Raw genomic sequence first — 26,506 nt, 5'->3', positions numbered from 1 at the left:
TCGTTTCCAGGCCATACCTTCCAGAGTGCCCTTTTGGGCTGATGCTTCTCATACCATGCAGCTCCCTCACCTCTCATTATCGTAGCAGCCAGAAACATTACCCGTCTTGGGGTCGCCTCTCTACTCACTTCGCAGCCTCCCACAATGATGCTCCTTCCTCTATTTATGAACACATATGTCAATTAAAATCTTCATTCGGTCTGTCAATGGAACCGATGCCTTTTCATATGGATATCTATTCGAATTCTCTCTCTTCTCTTTATTGCAATTTTTTTATCTGCTAGCCTTCCATCGGTTCTCATTCCTGATGCTTTCACCAATTCATTGATTCGAGCTTCTATCTTCCATACTGAGTTTTTTCAGATTAACAGAATTTTGGACATTTTCCAACGTAGGAAGTTGATCAGTTTCAAGACAACTGTCCATGGAAGTTTCCAGAGCCTTTCCAACAAATGCACTTTCTGCAAAAGCGATTCACATGCCTTATTCCAAAACAGGCCGTGAATATCCTGACAAAAATTGCGCAAATTGGTTTTATATCTGCCTGTCTCATTTGCTCAAAAATATCTAGAGCCCTTTTGATAAATCCATTTTGTGCAGATCCTTCGATCAAGGCTGTCAATGAGACCACATTCGTTGGGGTATTCTGTCAAACAGTTGAGGTGCAACTCCACGCTTCTATATCTTGCACACATGTTAATTATTTTGTTGTTCAAAACTAGGCTCTGTTAGTTGTTTATAGTTTTATTTTGAGCCGGCGAACAAGGATCAAAGGCTTCTATCCGTACTGTGAGTATTGGAGTGAATTACTCAATGCCTTGGATCAGAGAACAAAAATAGCAACAGCAACAGAGAAGAAACAGTATTGCACTATGCAACAAAGGGAAAACTTAATCCTTTACCATACCAAAACATTCGATCACACTGGCTCACAGAGTTAATTGCAGTTCGAATTTCTGGAGTGTTGTCTTCTGCTGTTCCAGATTTGGAGTTGTCAATGCAGAGATGCCGAGACTAAGACAAACCAAAACTGAAAATTGGTGTTGATCGCTTCTTGGCCCACGTGCTCCTGCATCTATTTGGAAATATCAAATCACTCCGATTTTTTTACAGCAGCTTACTTGGCAAGTCCCTTACTTATAACTAAGGTTTCAGGGCCACATCATCAAATATGATGCCACATCAGCATGTTTTTTGCCAAGGTGTCCAATACAGCCCCCCAAAAAGTGAGACCAATAGGCGTGTAAAAGAGACCCCAATAGTTGTGGAGCTGATATGACATCACTTGATTGGTTACTTTTTACAACATTAGTACATTTCCTAAAAACTGTACTTTTCATAACAAAAATTGATATTCTTTGTTTCATACAATAGGTTTTATTTGTTCCATTTTTGAAACTAAAGGTATCAACAACCCTCACAACAATTGGTACATGCTCAACTACTAGATCTTTTCCCCTAGTTCTTTTTGTTTTCATACATCAGTCATCTTGGCCGAAGAGGGTGCATATGGAAGAGCACCAGTTATAGTTCAGATTTCAATAATTGTTTATTTTTTACATATTTAATTTTTCACATATTTAATTTTTCAATTATTAATTTTTAAAAAATAAAAAATAACAAATAAATAATGAAAATTCTATTAATGAATTTTACATGTATCAATAGTCAATAGTCAATAATATCTTATTTTTGATATTTTTGGACGATAATTGATTTATTTCTACACCTTTTTTCAAATTTTAATTTTCAAAAAAAAAAAAAATTCAAATAAAAAATTAAAGGTCTATTAATAAATTTTACATGTATCAATAGTCAATAGTAATAGTCTCTCCTTTTTTGACATTTTTGAACAATAATTGATTCATTTGTACACCTTTATTGATACCCATGGTCTTTATTGATATCCATAAAACATATCACATGTATGACTTTATTGATATCCATAAGACATAATGACTATGCTAACATTATTTAAAGTTTAATAGTTAAAAAAATATATATTTATTTAAAATATTTTTATACTTATGTTAGATTTTAATTAGATATCTTATATGCTTATTTTTTTTCACTTTCAATTCAAATGTTAAATTATTAGTTGTAGAGGATAAATCTTGTGTTTAATCTTTGAGTTAAAATTATATTGACATATTTTTGCATGTTTTTAATCTAAAATATTAATTCTTAATTTTAATTTTTTTAAATAATAAAAATAGATATTAAAAATAAACTACTCCGCAATTTTAAAGTAAATATAAACATTATATAACATGATCTTAAAATAATATACTTTAATTTATATTTAAATTTAAAATTTAAAATACTATCATATCATGTGAATTTCGAAGGATTTTTTCAAAGAATAGTGACACACTTTAGTAAATCCTCTTGTAAAGAGAAGCTAAGAAAATAATTAGAAACTGAAATATACTTATTGTCTCCCTTGTATTATTGATGTCTCCTTTTGCAGCGATTTTAGTTGCAACCATCTCAATGGACCAATACCACCAGAATTGGGATCTTTAGCTAACTTAAGAAATTTGTAAGTTTTTATTTAGATGATATTTTTTTGGATTTTATCTTATAAATAAAGATTTAGGAAAGAGTAGATTATTTGAAAAAAAATATTTGAAAAATTTATGTACTATATTTTTATTTTTTAAATTTGAAAGTTTTGATCTATTTATTTCAGGTCATTTGGTATGAATAATTTATTTGGCTCTATTCCAAAAGAACTGGGGAATCTCACAAATTTACTAAAAATGTAAGACAAGAATTTTGGTTGTATAAACTTTTGAAAATGAGTACAAGAATTGTAGAAAATCATGATTCAGGTGATTAAATTATGAGTAATAATTTAACATCAATGCTACTCTTTTTATGTTGGATAGGGATTTATATTCAAATGAGCTATCTGGACTACTACCACAATCATTTGTAAAATTAGACAATCTCGAAATGTTGTAAGTTTACATGTGCCATTTCTTCTCATGTATATCTTTCTTACAAATTCATTATAGTTTTTAAAATAACATAAGATAAATTATGCTTTAAAAAATGGTTTAATAGCTATTTAGATTTATCAAATAAATGCTTTAGAAAAAAAAGTTTAATAGCTACTTGGTTTAAAATATTTTTTTATTATTTTAATTTTGGTTATTTCAAATTTAGATTTTATGAATCATGATTTGAAAAATAGGAGTTTTTTTAAATAAAATAAAACTAGTAGACCTATCTTTAGAGAAATATAAGTCTATCTTAAAGAATTTTATTTGAACATAAGTCTATTATATACACCAACAAATAAAACATTAATTTAAGTAAATGCGATATAATAGAAGCCCTTAAAAGTTCTAATATGATATAGTAAAAACTCTAGAAATTACTTCAACCCATACATACAAACTTTAATAAGATATCATAGAAATATTGAGATATCAATTTCATTATTGATTAATACATATCAATCACTAAATTGATATGCATACCAATGTAAATAATAAATGCAAACCTTTGTATGTATTAATTATTTTTATACATATATATTAATTGATATCAATCAATATATTTACCAACAATAAACACATGTAAAATTTTGTGTTATACAATAGGAACCATTAAGATTTAATATGCTATAATTTTGAAACCCTAGAAATTGTAAGGAAGTTAAGTAGTGGAACAAGTTCCTACACTAACCTTGAGAGGAGGATAGCTCAAAACATAAACAGATTGTTACAACGATTATAAATTTTTAACACAAATAATCATAAATACCATTCATACCACAACACAATGATTTACGTGGGCAAAACCCTTTCAGGAGAAAACCCCATGCTCCAAAAACAGGTCAATATATTATTTAGCAATCAACAATAGATTACAATATACTTGCAAAGAAATCTCTTCATAGGAGTACCATTAATCAAAGATTCAAAGGTAACTCAATAGCCATAAGACTCTTACACACGACTTCTATCTCACACACCTGATATATAGGAAATACAATACAAGAAACTGTCAAATGGTATTACAAAACTATGGGCTAAAACCACCCAATAAAGTAGAGTTGACCTTATCTCCAATCTAGATGCCCTATGATGTGTCAAAACACACATCAACATGTGTCCCTCCCTTTTATAGCTCATTTATGTGTCCAATACATTTTATATTTTCGGAGGCCATAACTTGTGAACTAGGTGTCCAATTGTTGAATTGTTTTAAATACCAAAAAGCTCACAAAGTGCTCTATTTACTTGTAACTTACTATGTCGCTTACACCCACTTTTTAGGGCATTTCAGAGGGTCTAAATTTCTCAAAATTAAATTTAAATCTTTCACAAAACCTTCCAAAAATGAAAACTTTAATATCTTCAAAACTAGCTATGATCTTGCAACAAAAATTTACCAACATGCTTATCTAGACAATCGAAGGCTTTGAAGAGAATCCGCATGCAAATGAAAGGTTGAGACAACATTTTTCCAATAGAAATATCCATTTTCTATCAACTAATATGTACAAAAATATAATAAATACATATTAAATTTATATGTATTTATTATTGTAGATTTGATGTCAATTGATAAATCAATAGATACCAATTGATAAATATGTACACTAATAATCAATATAATTAATATATTATTTATTATATGTCATATAATAGAAGCCCTTAAAATTTTGAGGTATTTAAATGGCTTTTGTGTGTACAAATCGATTAAGCATATGAGCAGGCCACACTAAAGAAGAGTTAGAATAGGTTTTGAGGTATTTAAATGACCGGCATGTGTCAATTCATGATGAAATAAATATTCTTAAATTACATAATATAGAGGAGGCTTATCAATGATCTTCAAAGGTTGAGGAGAAGTTAAATAGGAGGTAGCAGAACAATAACATAGAAAGAGGCAAAAATGCACATGGCAAAGGGCAAAGTAGTGGTGGAAGAGGAAATTCAATGAGACAAGATGAAACCGGTACCTCTCAGACAAATTCCTATACTCAAGAAATGGGAGGAGGAGGAAATTTTCATGGAAGAGGCAAGTCCTTTAGAGGATGAGAAAGTATTGGAAGAGGAAGAGGTACATGATTCACTGGTATGTGTTACCAATGTGGAGAAATTGAGCATAGAGCTTTTGAATGTCCACAAATACTAAGTGGAGGTAAAGGAAGGGAGGCTGAAATTCATATGGTCCAAGGGGATGATGAAGTTGGAGAATCTTCAAAACATGAAGAGGATCTGAACGATGGAGAATCCTTAATGTTGAGAAGAATTTTATTAGACCCATAGAAGGCAGAGGTTGAATCAGTTCAGAGAAGAAATCTATTTAGAACTAGATGTAAGTCTACACGAAAATATTGCAAGGTGATTGTAGATAGCAGTAGCACAGATAATTTATTGTATTTGAGGAAGTGGTGAAGAAATTGAAGCTGAAATGGTTAAAATACCCCAACCTGTAAAAAGTCTCATGGTTGGAGAAAGAATGTCAATTGGTGGTAAGAGAACAATGCCTGGTCAACTTTCAAATTGGAAATTATAAGGATGAAATATTATGTAATGTAATATCAATGGATGCATATTATATCTTGTTGGGTAGACCATAGCAATATGAAAAGTAAGTTATTCAAGATGGGAAGAATAATATCTACACCATCAAGAAGGATGGTCAAGAATTTATTTTGAATCCCATGAAGGATTAAGAAGATGTGGAAGGTAGTTCGAGAGTGTGTTTGGTTTCAAGGTAGAAATTATCAGAGGATTTGAAGAAGGATGGAGTTTGTTATGTTTTTGTTTCCCAACCAACACAACACGTGATAGTAGGAAAGAAGGAGTTACCTATAGAAATCCAAGAAACTATAGATGAATATGCAAAGATAATGATCAAAGAAATTTTAGATGGTTTTCCACCAATAAGAGAAATATGTCATTTTATGGATTTGATTCGAGGCTTGAGTTTGTCAAATAAGGCACCATATAGGATGACACCTAAGGAGAATGGGGAGATCAATAGACAAGTCCAAGAATTGTTGGATAAATGGCTGATTAGGGAAAGTCATAGTCCTTATGTGGTACTTGCTATGTTGGCACCAAAGAAAGGAGGTGAGTGGAGAATGTGCACCAATTCTTGAGAAATTAATAAAATTCTCATCAAATATAAATGTCCATTACTTGGAATAAATAGTGGGCTGTTTGAGTGGATCAAGATACTTTACAAAGATTACTTGAAAAGTGGGTACCATCAAATCAGAATTCTTGATGAGGATGAGTGAAAAACATTGTTCAAGATAAATGGATGGGTTGTATGAGTGGCTAGTTATGTCATTTGGGTTGACAAGTGCACCCGACACATTCATGAGATCAATGAACCAAGTGTTGAAGCCCTATCTTGGTAAGATTCTCATTGTATATCTTGATGATATTCTAATTTTTAGTAAGACAAAGGAAGAACATTTTGAACATATTAGGAATGTATTGCAAAGGTTAAGAGAAGAAAATCTCATGGTGAATCTTAAAAAATGTACTTTTATAAAGGAGTTGGTTTATTTAGGATTCATAGTTTCAAAGGAAGGGTTAAAAATGGACCTAGAGAAAGTCGAGGCTATTGATAAATGTCCATCTCCAACAAGTATGTTTGAAGCCCATAATTTTCATGGATTCGCAAGATTCTATAAGAATTTCATAAGAAATTTTAGTGTAATATGTGCTCCCATAACTAAAACCATGAAGGGAGTGAGAAAATAATTTAAGTGGATAGCTGCAACAAAGAAAAGTTTTCAATTTCTAAAGAGTAAAGTGACAAAGCAACCCAATGTTGACATTGCCAAATTTTGGCTCACACTTTTCCAAGTTTATAGCTATGCAAGTGGAACAACTATAGGAGGATTTGTAACTAAAGTGGGAAGACCAATAACATACTTCAACAAAAATTTGAATGAAGTTAAGAGGAAATATTCAATATATGATTAGGAATTTTATACAATGTAGGCACTCAAGAAGTGGTGACACTATCTATTGTTAAAAGAGTTTGTGTTGTATATGGATCATCATGCATTTAAGTTCATTAACAACCAAGGTAAGTAAAATTAGAGGCATCTGAAATGGATTTCATTTTTGCAAAGTTATTCTTTTATCTTAAAACATAGAAGTGGTAAATCCAATAGAGTTGTTGATGCACTAAGTAGAAGGCGTTTGTTGTTGAAAGAGCTAAAAGTGAATGTTGTTGGATTTGATTATTTGAGTGAGTTGCATGAATAAGATTCCAATTTTAAGGAAGCTTGGATAGTATGTAAAATTTTAATGGAAGTGGATTGAACCCATGAATGGAGTATTTTATCCAGGAAAATTTGTTGTTGAAAGGCAAGAAACTTAGTGAGGTAGTGATTCAATTTTTGTAGTTATTGATAGATTTTCTAAAATGACTCATTTTATTCCTTGCAACAACACTAGTGATGCTTCCCACATAGAAAATTTATTATTCAAAGAAATAGTTCAACTAGTTACTTGGATTGCCTAAAATTATTATCTGAAATTAGGATACAAGTTTGTTGGCCATTTTTGGCATACATTATGGAAGAAGTTAGGCACATAGTTGGGGTTTAGCTCAGTTTACCATCCACAAACTAATGGTCAAACTGAAATTGTTAATAGAAGTTTGGATAATTTACTGATATGTTTGATTAGATATTGACCAAATGAATGAGATTTAATATTGCCACAGACAAAGTTTTCCTACAATAACTCAGTCAATAAGAGTGCGGGAAAAATTCAGTTCACTATTGTGTATGGTTACAAACCAAGGGGCGTAGATGAATTTAGGGATAGTGAATATTTAGTGATGACAAGTGCTATGACTGAAGATTTTGTAGAGTAAACTAGACATTTTCACAAAGAAGTGAAGGAGAAAATAGAGAAGATTACTACAAAGTATAAAGACTATGTTGATGTACATAGACGAAAACAAGAATTTCAAATGAATGAATTGGTATGAGTTTATTTGAGGAAATAAATGTTTCCATAGGGAACCTATAATAAGCTAAAATGGAAGAAGATATGTCCTTGCAAGATCTTAAGGATGTTTTTAGCTAATGCCTATGAAGTTGACCTTCCAAAGAACATTGATATCTCTCCTATTTTCAATGTTAGAGATGTTTATGTATTATGAGGGGTAGGATAGTGCACAAACACATTTACTAGTAGATACATCTCATGAACCAACATGGATTGATCAATTACCTAAAAAGAAATATCAATAAGTGGATGCAATCCTTAATTCTAGAGTTGCAAAGGCCATGTGTGAAAATGAATACATGGAATATCTTGTTTGATGGAAGGGAAAACTAGTTGAGGAGGCCTCTTGGTTGAAGATAAATGAATTGGCTAAGTATGGAATTCCAATTCCAAATTGGCCCAAATGTTCATGAGTTCATTCTCATGGAACATTTCTCCTACCCAAGGTGTTTGATGTAGGAACATCTTGGGTGAATGTGCAATCTTTATCACCCAAATATATTTTCCTTTTTAAGTTGTTTGCGATTTTGTTTTAGTTTTAGTTTTGGTTTGGTTTAGAACTTGGTGTTTGAAAGAATAAATTAATTCCCACTGACGAACTTGGCCCATACTTCATTCATTCTTCATGATCGATTGATTGATGGGACAAAAGTGGCTTTCATTGGTATAAGAAAGTCTCACCAATGGACTTTGTCCTTACTTGCTTTCAACTGCATCCTTCATTGAGGAGTTGATGGGGCACAAAGAAACTCCCACCAATATAGTCTTGTCTCATTGAAATGATGTTCAATTTCTTGTTCTTGTTAATGATGAGTCGTGTAGCACATCATGATTGGAACACCTAATTGACTGTTAAAATTTCATTACAACATATAAAATGCAGTTGAACAGAAGGGTAGTTGGTGAACGAGAGTAGGATGTTGAAATGATTGTCATTTGAGGGAAAAGAGAACTATGAGAGAAAGTTATATGAACGGATATTGTAATTTTGTTATTCCTGAAAGAGATTATAAATGGGAATTTTTTAATAAAAGACCCCAATTTATTTTTTTGAGTAAATATTTTTGGATTTGTATAAACAATGTTGCATGATTGGGCTTATTCTCATACTTGTCTGCTCCAAGATGGCAAGGTGAACCTTATTAAGGTAGAGACTTTGATGAATGTTGCAGATTCTTTAACTAAGGTTGTGAGCATAGATGGTTCCAATGGTGTTCGAGTGTATGGGCCTTATGACCCCTAGCAATTAAGTTATTGTGTAGATACTCCCTTTTTTCTTGCAAGGTGTTTTACAAGTGGGAGAATGTTAGGAAAATGGCGTCTCAATCTTGCATATACATAAAGTTAATATTTTTTAGTAAATTTTCATTTGAGCATGGATTGGTCTGAAATTTTCCCCAAAGTTTTGAATTGGCTAGATGAGTATGTTGGCAAATTCTCAATGCAAGATCATGTCTAGTTTTGCAAATATTTAAGTTTCCATTTTTCAAATTTGCAAACAAAAGTGTTGAGTCAATTTTGAGGCTTTATAGGCTCCAAAATGGCCCAAAATTGTTCCTAACTAAGTAGTGGGTTATAGATTGATAACCCACATTGCAAGCTTTCCAATGCTTGAAAGCGTTCATCAATCAGACACCTAGTTCAAAAGTTACGGCCTTCAAAAGTTGGGTCTCTTGAAATAGGAAATATAAAAAATGCATTAAACAAATAAATGAGTTGTAAAAGAGTGGTGAATGTGTTGATGTGTGTTTTGACACATCATAAGTCATGTAGGATTGGAGATAAGTTGGGTGCCACTTTATTAGGTGGTTTTAGCCCATGGTTTTGAAATATTGTTTGATGGTTTCATGTATTGTATCTCCTATATATGAGGTGTGTGAGATGGAGGTTATGTGTAAGAGTCTTATATAGCTCTTGAGTTACCTTTAAATCTCTGGTTGGTGATACTCCTATGAAATGCTTGCTCTGTAAGTATACTGTAATTTATTATTGTTTTTTGAATAATATATTGGGAAACTTTTAGAGTGTGAGGTTTTTCTCTCGAAAGGGATTTACCCTCATAAATCATTGTGTTGTGGCATGCATACTATTTATGTTTATTTATATTAAGTTTTTGTAACTATAGTAAGGATTTGTAAAAATTTTTGCATTACCCTCTTCTCAAGGTTAGTGTAGGAAGTTGTTTTGCTACTTAACTTCCTTACAATCACCACAAACATGGTCATGTCATGTCAATGCAAAATACATACTTTCATAACCTTGACATCATAATCATAACCAAGATTGTACCTAAATCCAACTATCATCCACATGAGACTCCTAGTCTCAAACCATCTTGAAACATGTCCTTAAACCGAGAACAACCTATGTACCTATCACCATAAAAGTACAACTCTAAAAAAACACTTGTAAACTTATAGCAGGAAGAACCAAGTCTAATAATTAGCTATTGCATCATAAATATCTCATAAAATCCATGTACCCCCTTAAGATTTCACCTCTTGACTCATATAGAGGCTCACACAATCACACTCTAAATCTTAGGCAGCTACAAGTGATCAACCAAATACACAACTCTCCATACTTATCAAACTAATAAACTAGCAACAATATTGTCTATTAGACTGGACACTCTCTCCAATGCCAATTTGAATTCGAAAATCCAATTCCATATGTAATAATTATGACCAAAACTGTGTAACAAAGAAATTATAGCTTCTATGCCCCAAAAACATAACAGAATGCCAAAATTAGAAAACCAAACCTATATTATAGTGTAGAGCTCAAAATTAGTTTTCCAACCAAGATAGGAAGTTGAAAAACTGACTCTTTGGGTAAAATTCATGCCCATTTGAAGAAAAATAGCTAATTTCCTTACACATGCAACTTAAAAGTTGGCCCCACTTATTATTCAAATGAATTTAATTTAATAGCTTTTATTTTCAATGACTTTTTCAAAAAAGGTGGTGGCTTTTTTTCATAGTTTTAATTATAAACTTTAGTGAAATACGAGGGGGACAATTTCTTCTCGTGGGCTCGAAATCCTTATGACTTTTAGGGGAAAGGACCCAGTAGTTGTGCACCCTAACTTCGGGCTTCTCAAAATCCTACTTGGAAATTTCAAAACGCTTCGATTTTTTTTATAGTAGCTTACTTGGCAAGTCCCCTACTTATAACTAAGGTTTCAGGGCCACATCATCAAATATGATGCCACATCAGCATGCTTTTTGCCAAGGTGTCCAAAACAGCCCAAAAAAAAGTGAGACCAATAGGCATGCAAAAGAGACCCCAATAGTTGTGCAACTGATATGGCATCACCCGATTGGTTATTTTTTACAATATTAGTACATTTCTTAACAACTATTGGTACATTTCCTAACAATTTTTTTTTATATAGTCATAGACCATTCCTAATGGAAAGTGGTTGTCCAAATTTTAGATATAAGAAAGTGTAATTACAAATATCTCAAGCATAGAATAAGATAGTTACATTGCAACACTAAGCTGATATCCATATAGTTTTACAAAATTGGGTTTCTAAGTTAAAAATATTATCAATTTTTTTAAGCAAAAATAAGTTATCTCAATTTCATTATCAAGTAAATAAGTACTTATATTGTTCATAGTTTTATTAGATGCATAATGTATACTTTTATAATGTATGTATGTAATTTTTATTCTTTATTCATAGGTATATTCAAAGTAATCAATTGCATGGGAAGATACCTAAAATATATGGCTACTTCCATCGACTAAAAAATTTGTAAGTTTCCATGCTTTTTGGTTCCTACTGTAGCATTATAAAATTTTATAAATTAAACTTTAGAAAATTACTATGAAATGTATATTCCATTTTAAGCATGCTAATTTGTTTTCTAGTTTTGCAGTGTAGCAAGTAGCAACAACTTTAGGGGTAAAATACCGGATTTCATTGGAAATTGGAAAAGCCTTACAATTTTGTGAGAATATTTCTCTTATTTGTTGTGAATTATTTCTTTATAATTTAAATTTATAAAAATTGTGGCACCTATATTAGAATTATAAACTTATAAATATTAAAATTATTCATTATTCATTATAGGAGACTTGAAGCTACTTCTTTAGAAGGTCCAATTCCTTCAACCTTTTCAAATTTGATTCAATTAGAAGACTTGTAAGTATTTTTTTCTTTATCATCCCAATTTATTTCTTCATTCATGATATCACATTTCATGCTTAAAATTATAGCAATTGAAAGAACTATTTCGTCAGTTTTAGTATTATATCTTTAAACTTGTACTTGTCAATATATTTAATTAAAATTTTAGATATAACAATTTTATTTAAATATATGTACTTAATTAAATTGATGCTAATTAATTTTGTATGATTATATATAAATAGGAGGATATCTTATCTAACTGGAGATGGCTCAAATTTGTCATTCATACAAAATTTAACAAAATTAAGAACAATGTAAGTATATAAATATGATTATTCAATATATCATCCAAATTATATAAAAGACACGGAGTAAAAGAATAATATTTTCATATGCTTGTGGTTTACCTTTCTCTTTGCAGAGTGCTCAGAAATGCAATGCTTTATGGAGAAATTCCAAAATATATTGGAGATTCCATCAAACCAAAGATATTGTGAGTAAATACACTACAATAGTTTATAATAATATAGAGTTAATTATTTTATAGTTAGAATCTATAATTTTTAACAAATAGGTGACTATCTATCCTCGATTATTCATAATTCTTGGCATTAGAAGAATTCTATAAGAACATATACAACATATACAACATACTCAACACGAAATAATAATTTATGATATAAATACATAACTATGACATAAATACATAATTCTATAGTTATGTGAAGGAAAACATAGTCATTCTAAGGTACAAACTAGTTGTTATTAAATAGATATTTTATTTATAATGAGTTTTATGAATATTTGTAGAACAATGATATGAAAATATTTAATAATATATCATTTTATTAATAAATCTAAGGTAAGAATGCATGTTTTGGTAGAAGTGGGAAAGGGGAGCATGTTTATGAAAATTTGTTGTGGTTATAGAGATATTTGAAAATTAAAAAAAGTACATGGATAGATAAGTTTGGATATCCTTTAGAATATTTTTAAGAATGTATTCAAAATTTAAAATTCAAATTTTAGAATTCTTAATATATTTTTTTGGTCTAAAACTAATCAACACCTCATTTTCACACTCATATACTAATTATGCATTTTACTAAAATTTTGGCATGGTAACAACTTAAAAAATGGATTTTACTTAAATCTTTTCACAATAAATTAAATATGCAATGTAATTTATTGGTTTAAAAGGGGAAAATGTTCTAAATCATCTGTTGATTCATTTGAAACAAATTAGAATCGAAAAGATAAAGCAAATAGAAAGTTATGAGGTTCTTACCTCTAATTTGTCCGAAATTTGAAAAGAATAAAAACTTCAAAAACTCCACAAAATTCTTTGAATCCAAAAAGTAACAAGTAAAATCTCCAATTCCAAATCTAATGAGCCAATACCCAAAACAATATTCACAAAATATTGCCTTCAAATCATCAAATATGTTGGAGTAAAATAATATTTACTCACATCTTAAGTTTACTTAGGCATAATCTTTTCCTATATGGCAGGTAAGGTTAATATTATTTTATGTGTTACCTTCATCTAGTGTTTTGTGTCAGGCAGTTTTACCTACCCTTGCACCTCATTGGTGCTTGCATTCTTGCCTTGCCTTTATAAGCAAGCCTCATGTACATTTTCAAGCATCTCAATTCATCATTATTTCTAGTGAAATATTTGTCTTCTCTCCATGAAGGTTATTGTGCAAGTTGCAAGTTCTAGACTGGAATTTTATAATTCTCACATGGTATCAAAGCTTTCCTCTTGCATCTCCTTTCGTATTTGAGAAGCTTCAACAACTTGTTTGAGGTCATATTATTTTTCCAATGAGTGCATTTGTTTAACGATATATTGTGCCATTGTCATTTGGCCCAAATTTATTTTTTCCTCTTTGGTTCATATTAAGTTTGTAGGCCGTATATTTGTTTGGGGTTTATACTATATATGTTAGTTGTAGATTAGCTCTAATATTTTCTGCTAATCAACCTCTTATTTTTTACTAGTTCCTTGATTGTTTGCATCCCTCAATATGTGATCAAATTGTTGTGTGTTGGGTGATCTACTGTGGTTGCATGATACTTTGGCATCTTGGCATTGGTCGAGGTCATGTTTATCATTACGACCGATATCTTCATTGATGATCCATTCAAATCAGGCTTCATTCATTAGAGCCTCATTTGTTGGGGGCATCTTCTACATTAAAATCTTCTCCCTAAGTTGCACTTAAGGGGGGTGTTGGAGTAAATTAATATTTGCTCACATCTTAAGTTTAATTAGGCATAGTCTTTTCTTAGGTGGTAAGTAAGGTTAATATTATTTTGTGTTACCTTCATCTAGTGTTTTGTGTTGGGTAGTTGTACCTACCATTGCACCTCATTGGTGCTTGAATTATTGCCTTGCCTTTATAAGCATGTCACATGTACATTTTCAACCATCTCAATTCATCATTATTTCTGGTGAAATATTTGTCTTCTTTCCGTGAAGGTTATTGTGCAAGTTGCAGGTTCTAGAATTGAATTTGATAATTCTGACAAAATCAAATTCTACATGTAAGAGGGTTTTTGAGCTCATAAAATTAAAAAATGACAAAGTGTTGAAAAATAGGCCAAATGACCAATATAAAAGCCCATTACTATTCATTTCACTTTAAGAGATGAATAAGTAAAAATAAAAATAAATAAAAGAAATGACATTTAATTTACCCCAAAATAACCCATACACCCAAATTGGTAAATGCCAACAAAATGAATTATCATAATGGATAATTTAATCCAAAATATTTAAATTACATTAAAAATCATTAAAATCTAACTCCACATTAAAATGGATGACAATATGCAATTTACACGAAAATGCATACTCTCTTTACCGGCAAACCATAAGATGGACTTAGGTAATCCAAACATCAGAAACAAGATATTTAGATCTTTACTAGTATTCACATGTGGAATCACAATTAATTAAGTAAAATGGATAAGGTTTAGTGATGATTTTGGCTAACGTGTTATCTCTTATTTAACCACTGTTAGAGAAAAGTATGCTTAGACCTATGGAGCTAGGTGGAGTCGATACTAGATACCTGTAACCACACATCAAATGATAAGGGTACCTGAATATATATAATAGTTGAAGCAAAAATGATTTCCCAAATGGGATTAAATATCACATAACAAATCATCTAATTGTATTTAAGTAATTTATAGACATAATCATTTAATCTAGTGTTAATATTAACATCATGAAATATAGTAAATCATATCACATCATTTTGCCATCTCAAAATGCATTAAATGCCAACATTACATTAAATTAGCATTTAAATCAATATCAACCGACATCTCAACATCATTAATAGAAATCAATAAACATCACATAGAATATCATAATGCCAATGTACATCAAGTCATCTCAAGCTATTAGACACAAAAGAATACAAGCATACAATATAATATAATCACAACATTATGTGATTTGTGCAAACACATCATAAGCCATATAGACAATGAAAACACATTGAAGCAAATCATAGATTGGACCCTTGAGAGAAAAGGACACAAGCACATCTCAAAATCTCCAAAATAATCTCACATCAAAACAAGATATCCACATCTCCACACTGCAAAAGGGAGAGGCATTATATTGTAGTGTTGTAAATTTTAATTGGTCCAATTTAAACCTCATGTTTGTGCTCCTACTTTATTGTGTCCTATATTTATCCCCTCTCTAGGCCCGTTCTGGCTCCTTTTCCAATCCTTGATGTCATGAACACCATCAAGTGGGCTCAATCTAGGAGGAACCTTCTCTATTTATAGATAAAGAGGTCCTATTTGCTAGAGGACTAGGGTGCAGAGTGCCTTGGTCTAGACCAGGGTGCCCCAAAATGCTCTAGTCCCCCTTAATCATGCCCTAATTTGAAATGGGGCAATTTCTTTATCTCCTCGATGGAATTTGGTTCTTGTGGCTATACTTGACCATTGGAGGTTCTTTCCCTAATTGGTAATTTACCTAGGAAACCCTATTTAATGACATCCTCTCAATCCATTTTCACCTAGAAACGATTGATCACTCATATACCTAAATTATTCATGCATCTGTGAAGCATTCATCATCAAGCATTTTTAGAGATTCAAGGTTGTACTTTATCCATTAAGCATTGTGGAGATATCTTACATCAGTATTCCTACAAGAATGTGTGTGTGATTAGGGTTTTTTTTATGTTCATGTGTTTGTCATGCCATTATATTCAACATTTGTGATTACATTCAAAGAGAATTATATCATTATCAATAATTTCAGATATGAGGTTATCTCCTTATCATTTATTGGAGTATTTACATTATTTCATTCATGGTTAATTCCAAAATTGGGGTTTGACCTAAGGCAAACCCCCATAGACGAACCTATTTAATCTCTCTCTATGCATAGGAACATGGCTAGAAATTGTACTCTAGAATGCCAACAAAGTCGATAGTGACAAATAGGCTCAACTTTTGACGAAGGAAAATTTGGAAGACTAGGGCGAATTTATGCTACTTGGTTTGGAAAAATTAGGCTGAACTTCTAGGAACAGGTTCTAAATATCTTATTTTGCCTAGACCTCAATTTGTGGCTCTATGGGATATCTGTGTTAGTCTAGTTTTGATAGTTGACTTCAATTATTCATACTCTTGCACTAATTTACAATTATCATCTAATTGTCAACTAATAAAGGAGGAGACACACCCACACAAAATTGGTAAATCTAATCAATATACTTAACCCTTTTTCTAATCAAACTATGGCTAGATCTATTGAATTCACCCCCTTCTTTCAATGTATGGTTAATTTGGTTATTTATTGGTTCTATTTGTTAAAACCCTAATTCCAAATTTACAACCATTACATTTTGGTGAACTCGACTCCTTGCATGCTTATTTTCTAATTTATGGTATCAAATATGATTTGTAGGTATTTAAACAATCAATTTTGCACTCATGGATCATATTTTCAATTAAATTACATAAATTTAGCGGTTAATTTCATAAAAAACCTAATTTATTCTTATACAATTGATTTGTGGGTTGCATAATTTTTTACTTGTGTTTTTAGAACTGATTTATTTCATAATGGAAATTTTACCAAATTTGCTTTTTTTGCTATTTCTCATATGATTACATTTCTTTTTAGTTACATTTATCATAATCATGTGTTGGATAATGGCTTCTTTCATTTTACATTACTTCTTTTCACTCATAGTACTCTTGCATATTGTATTTTTAGGGTATCAAAGATACTTCTTATTTGCAAATTATCTCTCAAAGATTTTATCCATGTCACATAAAGGCTTTTGTAGACAATGATAATCTTAGAGATGACATTGACAAAGTTAACGCTTGTACATCTCCTAAGGTACCTATTGTGAATGAAGAACTAATTAATAATCCTATCAATGATCTCTCCATTAGAAAGCAACCATTGAAGAGTAACATGACACCATCCTCTTCTCACATGCATACTCAAGTGCAAGGGGGGCAAGATCAAAATGTTGGTTTATCAATCTCCTTAGATCCTCCTTATTTTCTTAGAGCTTATCTTAATCATCAACATATTTGTAATGAAGATGATGTTATTATAGTGTCATAAAATTGCGACCCTAGCAATTTACGACTGCATTAGAGTCTTCATGCATGTGAACTCGAATCCTCTAGCCTGATCGGAGACTAGAGAGTGCTCAGCTTGTGAAAACTACTTCTTCCTTGGCCTCTGCATCACTCTGTCCACACTCTGCCCTAGAGAAAGGCATAGGATAGGGGTGTGGTGCCCCTGCCCCCCCTTGGATAGGGGTGTGGGACCCTTTTCCTCCTAGGACAGGGGCGGGGTGCCCCTTTCTCTGCCCTATTTTGGGGCAGAACCTTTCTAGTGCAAGCATTGTGGGTTGTGCAGTGAGCGGGAAATCTCCCCAATATCAGCCCGTGATGAAATTCAAATCCTTCAAATATGTATTTAAGGGGGCATGCATTCTCTCATTTATAGAGGTTGGATAGGTGTTGAAGTTGGATATGTTCAAGTGATCAAGCATTCTTTTCCAGCATTGAGCATTCTCAAGTCTCCTTTCAAGGCTAGGTGTTGCATTGAAGTCAAGGATTCAACCATTGAAGAGGAGATTTCTTTCAACATTCAATTCCACACAAACATTTATATCAGCATTGCTACTACAACCTCCCTTGAGGTGATTTACAATTCAGTCTTTCATTCACATCTACTTGCAAGTACTTTCTTTCATTACTTGGTTAATTCCAAAATTGGGGTTTGACCTAAAGGAAAACCACCAATCCCAACCCCTTTCCCTCTCTTTTCTCTATGTAGGTTGCAGGTGCACATCTATACTTTCAGATTCAGGCTTCATTTGCAGAGGTAGAAAAACCCTTTTCATTTCATGGATTTTTTGTCAGACCGTGTACATTCCTGCCATGGTCGGGACGACTTTTTGTCAAATTTGCAGGGTGACTTCGTCTCGACATTTTACTGCCAAATCCAAGTGCACAGCTTCATCCCATATTCAGACCTCAAGTCATAACCGATTCGTTATTACTTTTGCACTACACAATTCAATCAATTTCCATTTCAAATCAAACAAAGTGAATAAGGGGATCATCATAACATCCTTAATTCATTCAAAATTTAATCTATCATCTTTGTGTAGATATTAGATCTAGTGAATTACCCCTTATCTCCCTAATATAATGGTGAAAAGTTCTTGAAGAATAATCAATATTGAAACTCCCATCTCTCTTTGGGGGAAAGGGTTAGTTTTCCTCTTGATCTATCACTCACCATTTTCCCACCATCACAGTTATGCATTTTATTCATGATCTATATGTTGGCATTGAAGTTTTCATTGATGTCAATATGCGTGTGTGCAAGGCTAATAATTTGCAACCAATGATGAGTGTGCTTGAATGAAGATCAGATTGTTAGAGGTGCAAATGATAAGTGTCACATAATTTGTCATTTGATAGCTTCACACCAACTGGATGGTGGTGCAAAGATATGCAAAGACATGGATAAAAATACAAGATGATGTGTGCCCTAGATGAAGGTCAAAATGGAAGAGATGATGTTGTTTCAGCTTGATTGAAGTGATGTTGCTAAGATGTTAATGAAGAGCATATTAGTTTATGCTGGTAGAGTTGAGAAGGATGCACAACTGATCAGATCAAGATAGCTATATCAATCAAGTGTTGTGCAGGTGATATTTTCTCAAGTGGTCATATTGGAATAGCTTGGCTGATACTGAATCGTGAAGAGGAAATTGTGATCGATATGAGTCAGGCCAATGTTGAGTTGTGTGCAGCTTCTGTTGTCTTTTGTCAAATTGGGATAGCATAACATTGACAGAGTAGTAGTTTTGGGTGATACCAATAGAGAAAACTACTCCGATAGTATATCAGAATAGCTATGCTGACCTGGAGATCAATGGTGTTCTTTGTAATAGCTATTGAAGACAGGATGACTAATTTCCTCTATATCAATAGACCAAACTATCCCAATGTATGCTTATCAGGATACCCTATGTTGATGAGGACACCATCAGGAGCACATACAAGATCAGGACAACTATTTAGATAGAGGAAGAGTGAAGAAAAGACTTCTTGGCATGATCATTGACATAACTCATAGTGATAGAACAAAGGAATCACAAGGTCATTTCTGTGGAAGCTTTCTTAATCAGATAACGTATGCTGATATGGAGAAGGTCTTTGGACTTGCATTCTCAGAATAGCTATGTTGATGCCTATTCATGTTGTATCATCGAAATAAGTTTGTTTTGATGGGTTAGTGTCCAATGTGCTAAGCCGATAGTATTGGCTATTCTGATGGGTTGCATTCAGAGTAACCTATGCTTACGAGGTCTGTCACCATGGAATATACATTTTAGAATACTTATGCCAATAAAGGGAGGATGATAGTATGTCATCAGAATAACTTATTTTGTCGTTCTAACAAGTTTTTCCTATGCCAATAGTGATAGTCATCTCGATAAGTGGTTGTTTGGTGTGAAGTGTTTCAGTTTGGGGTAACCTATGTTGATAATGTGTGTCATCATGGAGACTGTGCTTGGGATAGCCTATGGTGATAGGAGAACTCAAGGTGAGGATTTCATCAGACTAACCAATGTTGACGAAAGGAACAGAAGATACACATGGTCATTAGGATAGCTAGTGAAATCAGATTAGAGGCAAGATGTCATCCCGATAGTTAAAACTATACCGATGGAGCTTTGAGAAACTGACTTCGGGATAACTATGGCGATGAACATGGGGGTAGAAATATCCAATTAATAGAATTGATCGACATAAGTGTTCAATTGTAAACCCGATAAGTGCAATATGTCTACATAACACAAAGGTTAGTCACAACATGGAGATTAACTTATCAGAGCCACCTGATTGTTCACATGGATCTTGACCAACCTTGACCATCTAATCTAGATGAATAATATGAGGATATGCGGCTCCTTGCTGGATAGAATAAATAGGATATGATGAAGTTGATGACAATGGAGATTGACATTGATTCTTCAGAGTAGGTCGACAGAGGATAGAGGTGCATTAATGACGAACCTATTATAGGTAATTGCAGGGCTCAAGATGATCAATTGAGGCAAAACCAAATCTGTGGGGTAGATTGAGTTTGCCAAATATAGTGAGCCAAGTATAGTGAACAAAGGAGATGTGTTCAGTATAGGTAATCCAATTTGATATAATGGAGATCTTCAATAACTCAGTACAGAGTCATTTAATGTAGGTGTTCAGTTCAAGAAGGGAGATCAAATCTGATTCATGCTAGATATTTGAGGACAAGAATGAATTAATTCTTAATTTCTAGTTGGAGGGAAAAAATTTCCTATGTGTAGAACTAACTATATAATATAGTAAATACATTTTGGACTCAGATGGTTAGTGAGAGAGGACACAAAGATGATGTGGCACATGAAACCGCCATGATGCCTGCAGTGAAGGTTGAATCTAGTAGATAGACAACTCAGATTCAAAGTTGATGAAGAATATAGTTTGCTGCCTCTGGGAATTTGAGTAGCTTGCTAGAAAGAGGTAAACCAACTAAGTAGATGATTTGCAAGCTACATTGGAAATGGTATAGATCATGGGGTATGATAATGAGGAAAATAAGTCTATCTGATATGTGATGTGGTATGAGCTGACCAATAGTGTGGAGATTGGTGTGTTTGATGAATGTAGCTGTGAAGAACAAAGGCATGTGACTAAGAAGAGTAGGGTTCTTGAACAAGAGAGTGTGTGTTGAATGATTGTAGTGATTTTGATGAACGTAGCTAATCAAAAAGAGATGATGTATAGAGAGTGAAGAAGTGTGTTTGCAGAGAGTGAAAGTGTGAATAGACAAGAGCCCGTGCAACAAATAAGCCATGAGAAGAGCATACCTAAACATGAATTGGAGAGTGGTAGAGACATGATATAAAAAGTGTAGAGCTAGAGCAAACATAATAGCAAGGTAGAAGGAAGAGACATTGAAGATAACAATGCATCGATCAAAGTGCAGAGAGCCAAGACATCTAGGGGCAACAAGAGATTGAGTAAAGGAATAAAGAGTAGCAGAAGGAGAGAAGAGTAAACAAAGAGTAGAGAGAAGAGAACAAGATCAGAGAGAGATAGAGGGCAGAGAGATAAGATTGAGGTATAAAGGCCTGAGGACAGAAGAGAGTCAATCAATCTCAAGAGCAGATTAGCAAGGTGTTACAAGAACTCATTTGCAACAAGGTATCTAACTTGTATTTATTATCTGTATTCATTGTAATCTCTGAGTGGGTGCTTAGAGCTAGGGGTTGGTGCCCTAAAGCTAGGGGTTGGTGCTCCTTTGGGTTGGTGCCCATGTAAGTTGTAACCAATATTTTCATTATGAGTTTGGATTGGAGTAGTAGACTCCAACAACATTTCTCACCGAGGATTTTTCCCACCATGGGTTTTCCTCATACATTCTGGTGTTATGGATATGTCTCTTATGTGTGTGTGCTCATGTGTTTGATACCTCTTCTCATTTCTTTGTGATTAAAGTTATTAATACTTAGATCTTTTAGAAGCTTAATGTTTTTATTGATTACCACTGATTCACCCCCTCTCAGTGGTCCATTGTGTTCCAACACTATATCTTCATATAACATTAACCAAAGATGAATCCTTAGATGATAAGGACCCTCATTCTCAAGATATCAAATAGGATACAAATAAGGGTGATATAAAAGTGGATCTCCCTACAAAGGATGCCTATTCTTCATCCAATCATCCATTTGATCACTCCATGCATCCTTACACTACCAATTTTAAAGAAATTCATCATAATGGTCCTTCTTCTTCATAATTAAAACATTCTTATAGGAGTGGTTATAATATAATCTTAAATAAGCCTATACTGGACAAGGACTTGGAAAATATGAAGAAGGAATCAAAATCCCTATAAACCCTCCTTCATAAGCTAGTATGGAAAGCCTAGGAAATTCTCATCATTCACCTATGGGTGATCTCCTTAATGTTTAGAAGCTTAAGGAGTATCGTGCATGTCATAAGCTCTATCATCCATCTAAAGGTGCTTCTTCCTCAACTAATCCTTTTTTCTCATATCATCAAACCCACGATCACCATGCCAATGATTGTCCTAATTTTAAAAAGAGAATACAAGACCTCATTAATATGGAAATATCAAAATCATAAAAGACAATCCTTCTCCTTCTACTAGCACACCTTGTCCTACATCTTAAGGGAGAAGACGTACTCCAATTGACAAACAAGAGAAATTAGCTACAAGAATCTTTTGGAGATTGAAGTATGATAATAATGTTGTTCTTCCTTTCATTAGACATAATAATAAGAATAAAAAAAGATGATGAACATTGTTTTTTTCATTGTTGTTATTCTCATTCTCCTGAAAATTATAAATCTTCTAAAGAATTTGTTCCATACCAATATGATCATAATCGCATAGCTCTTACAACTAATCTAGAACTTTTTCTTGGTGAAGAGGTAGTGTAAATTAGCACTCCATTCACCCTATCATGTTCCTCCTCACCCTATGTCAATAGTATTCAACTTCATTTGGGGGATCTTTCTCATGAGTGGTGATGTTTTTTCAATACCGATCATAATTAGGGCAGCAACATATTTCTTCCTTGTCTCCTTGTGTGGGGGCCAAGGATAAATATTTTCAATCCTCTCTCTCTCTCTCTCTCTCTCTCATCTTAAAATATTACCTCTTCTTTAGAGTTGCATTGTGCATATGTTGATGTCTTTTCTCACATTGAATATTCCTTTCTTAGAACTCTTTTTTTCTTGAATTTCTACATCTTATGTGTAATCTCTCTTTGGAGGTTGTATAATTCTTCTCTTTGCCCCTATGCTTGGGGCATTGATATTCTCTTATCTCATCTTTACGGATCCACTTTTCCTTTATTGACTGGTGTTTATTTATGATATGATGTCATTCCTTATGTGAAGTTGTTTATTTTCTCAAAGATTCTCTCTTATGCAAGATGTGTGTATCTTTGAATACAACCTCTTCTGCATTTGGCAATGTATGTCTCTTATTAAACCCCCTCTTTTTGGGCTAAAAGTGTGTCATCCTTCATCAAGAATCCCTTTTTCCTAGCAATAGGGGGAATGTATGAATTCTTGTTCTTCTTCCCATATTTTGGTCAATGATGTCATTTTTGTTCCAAAATATCCTCTTATATGTAGATGTCTTTGAGAAAATATCTCTTCTCCTCCAAAAGATTCCCTTTATACTTGCTGCAAGATATCTCTTTTTCAACTATCGTATCCTTTCTTATAAGAGTAATGATTCTTTATCTTAGATTTATGAACATTGTTGCCTAAAAGGATATCTACTTGATGTTAAAGGTGTGTATCCTTATTTCTAGCTTCCTTAAGACATCAACATATGACTATGTTGACATCTTAAGGGGTAGGGGCCATTGCATATCACCCTCTTTGTACTATATTTTTGTAATATATTGTGCATGTCTTATGTAGGGTATTCATGTTGGAAATTAACAATGCGGTGGTTTCTACTAGTTTTTGGTGGCTGATTATTGATTTACAGTTATCATTGATGGAAAATCTTCATAGAGATTTGATATAGTGGTCGTAATTCTTCTTATCTGGAAACGGGTGTTAACCGATAGCTAGTTAAGTGATATTTTAGGAAAAACAGAGCATTTTTGGTCCGGAAGCTTTTTGGTGATTTCGGTGTATTGAATTATGTTTGGGATGATTAGGCCGACTTAGAAACATCATTTTATTATTTTTTTGGTGATCCACATCTATATTTTGAGATCTGGTCAAGCCAATATGTGACTACACGTTACACCAACAGGCCGATATGATGTATGATCTATTTTGTGATTGTCGGTATATAATTTTGGTGTGGATGATATTTTTGGTGAATGATGCGATTGTATACGAGTGAGAAGTGATTAGGAATCTCTTTTGATGCAATTTCACGTGTGCATTCTTGATCTGGTAGCTGACTGAAACAAAGGACAGGGTATAACAAAGTATAACAATGAAGGTGATCTAGTCAGTGTATTTAGAACTCAGCTGGAACTCATCTAGGAATTGTAGATTCTCTTTGAGAGTTCATTTATTGTAGTACATCTCTATAACTATTTTGTAAGTCAGTGAGGCTTCTCTAAGGGTTGTAGCCTTCTGGGTTACTGTAATTGAGCAGTGAGCACTAGGCAATGTGCCTGATTGCCTCTACATTCCCATTTTGTAATATTATTTTTCTCCTGGCCATAGTGGAATAATATTGTGGGTTCAAATCCCACCGTGGTTTTCCCATCTAGCTTTCCACGTAAAAATACTAGTGTTATAATCTTGTGGTTATTTGTTTCATGTTTCTGCTTATCAGTCTTGAGTGTTTGCATCCAGTGTTTGAAAGTTAAGTTTAAAAATCCGCTAGAAAATCTGCTAACCGATATATCACTAATTCACCCCCCCTCTTAGAGATCCTTGTTTCCAACAATTGGTATCGGAGCCTAGTTCCTTTGAGGAATATTAACCACTTGAGGAAGGTCCGAGAGATTGATTCAATGGATTCTGGTTTTCAAAGACAACTCAGTATGCCACTTGAAGATCTTGATGTAGATAAAAAATAATGAGATCTGTACCTTGAAGAAAAACCTAAATGTTATTGATGATTTAATTAATGACTTGAAGGATCAAGTAAGCACTTCAAGAGACAAGAGGAAAGAATTGATGGACAAGCTGAAGGAGAAATAAGATAAGATCATGGAATATCGGGATAAATTTTATGAAGTTAACAAGCTTGAAAGAGAGAATGCTACCTTGAAGAATGAGATGCAATCAATTGTGATGTGGCTGACTAAGGAGATTAAGGACTGGAAGAATAATAAAGAGAATTTGGCACAATCATTGAAGGAAAGAGAAGATGAATTCTCTAGGCTTACCTATGAGAATGATCAGTTGAAGCATGAGTTGACACAGTCAAGGAATAATGGTCAAGAACTTGAAAGACATATTGTTACCTTAAGAGATGAACTTGCTACTTCTAATGAATACAAAGAAAAATTAAAGCTATCTCAACAAGGCTTGATGAGATGCTGAAAAGTCAGAGACATGGAAAGGATATGCGAGGACTTGGATTTGAGAAAGGTGAATCCTCCAAATATGGACAAGGCAATGCAAAACCTTATCAAAAGAAGAGAAAGAATCATCCGGTAAGATAGCCTAATGCCCACAAATTCAATGGTAGATGCTTTACTTGCAATAAACTTGGTCATATGGAGAATCAATGTAGAAGTAGGATGAAGAATGGAATGAACAACATGAATAATATTCCTACCTTTACCAATCAGTGTTTCATATACAATAACTTTGGTCACAAGTCAAATATGTGTAGAGTAGTATTGAATAACTTCCAAATCAAGAGGTTATATGCTTGTGAAATGTTTGGACATATCTCTAACCAATGTAGGACAAGACCAAATCAGATGAACTTTAGACCTATGTAGAATAATGTTGTTTGTCATGCATGTAACAAAACCAATTGCATTGCAAAGTACTGTGGAAGCAAGAACAACACTCCAGTAGATAAGAACAAATTAGATGAGAAGGGAAAAAATAAGGTAGAAGAGATCAGAGACAAACATAAGATGATGTGGGTTAGAAAAGATGAATCTAAAGAAAAAAATGGATCTACACTTGAATCCGATGTAGGATATTCATCCGGTAACTAGGGCTTTATGCCTTAGGGGGATCTTTTCATGTAGATTCCAAGAACCCCCTCTTTGGGGGTCTGCAATCAATTTCAAAAGGTTGCAGAAGGCTT

General features: G+C 33.0%; 1 protein-coding gene across 6 annotated transcripts in view; it reads left to right on the top strand.

Moving 5' to 3' along the window:
• Window positions 1–26,506, top strand: part of LOC131065974 (probable leucine-rich repeat receptor-like serine/threonine-protein kinase At3g14840) — a 92,029-nt gene that overhangs the window by 5,323 nt on the left and 60,200 nt on the right. For 3 of the 6 annotated variants that reach the window (XM_058000615.2, XM_058000612.2, XM_058000610.2), the window contains exons 4-11: window positions 2,471–2,542; window positions 2,693–2,764; window positions 2,892–2,963; window positions 11,698–11,769; window positions 11,894–11,965; window positions 12,088–12,159; window positions 12,390–12,461; window positions 12,569–12,640. In XM_058000615.2, the coding sequence (XP_057856598.2) occupies window positions 2,471–2,542; window positions 2,693–2,764; window positions 2,892–2,963; window positions 11,698–11,769; window positions 11,894–11,965; window positions 12,088–12,159; window positions 12,390–12,461; window positions 12,569–12,640 (576 nt within the window). The remainder of the gene's footprint in view (window positions 1–2,470; window positions 2,543–2,692; window positions 2,765–2,891; window positions 2,964–11,697; window positions 11,770–11,893; window positions 11,966–12,087; window positions 12,160–12,389; window positions 12,462–12,568; window positions 12,641–26,506) is intronic. The other 3 variants (XM_058000611.2, XM_058000614.2, XM_058000613.2) reach the window with 3 other exon arrangements.

The sequence above is a fragment of the Cryptomeria japonica genome, chromosome 2, assembly GCF_030272615.1.
Source record: "Cryptomeria japonica chromosome 2, Sugi_1.0, whole genome shotgun sequence".
Classification (NCBI taxonomy): Eukaryota; Viridiplantae; Streptophyta; class Pinopsida; order Cupressales; family Cupressaceae; genus Cryptomeria; species Cryptomeria japonica.
This window is presented reverse-complemented; position numbering and strand designations above follow the sequence as displayed.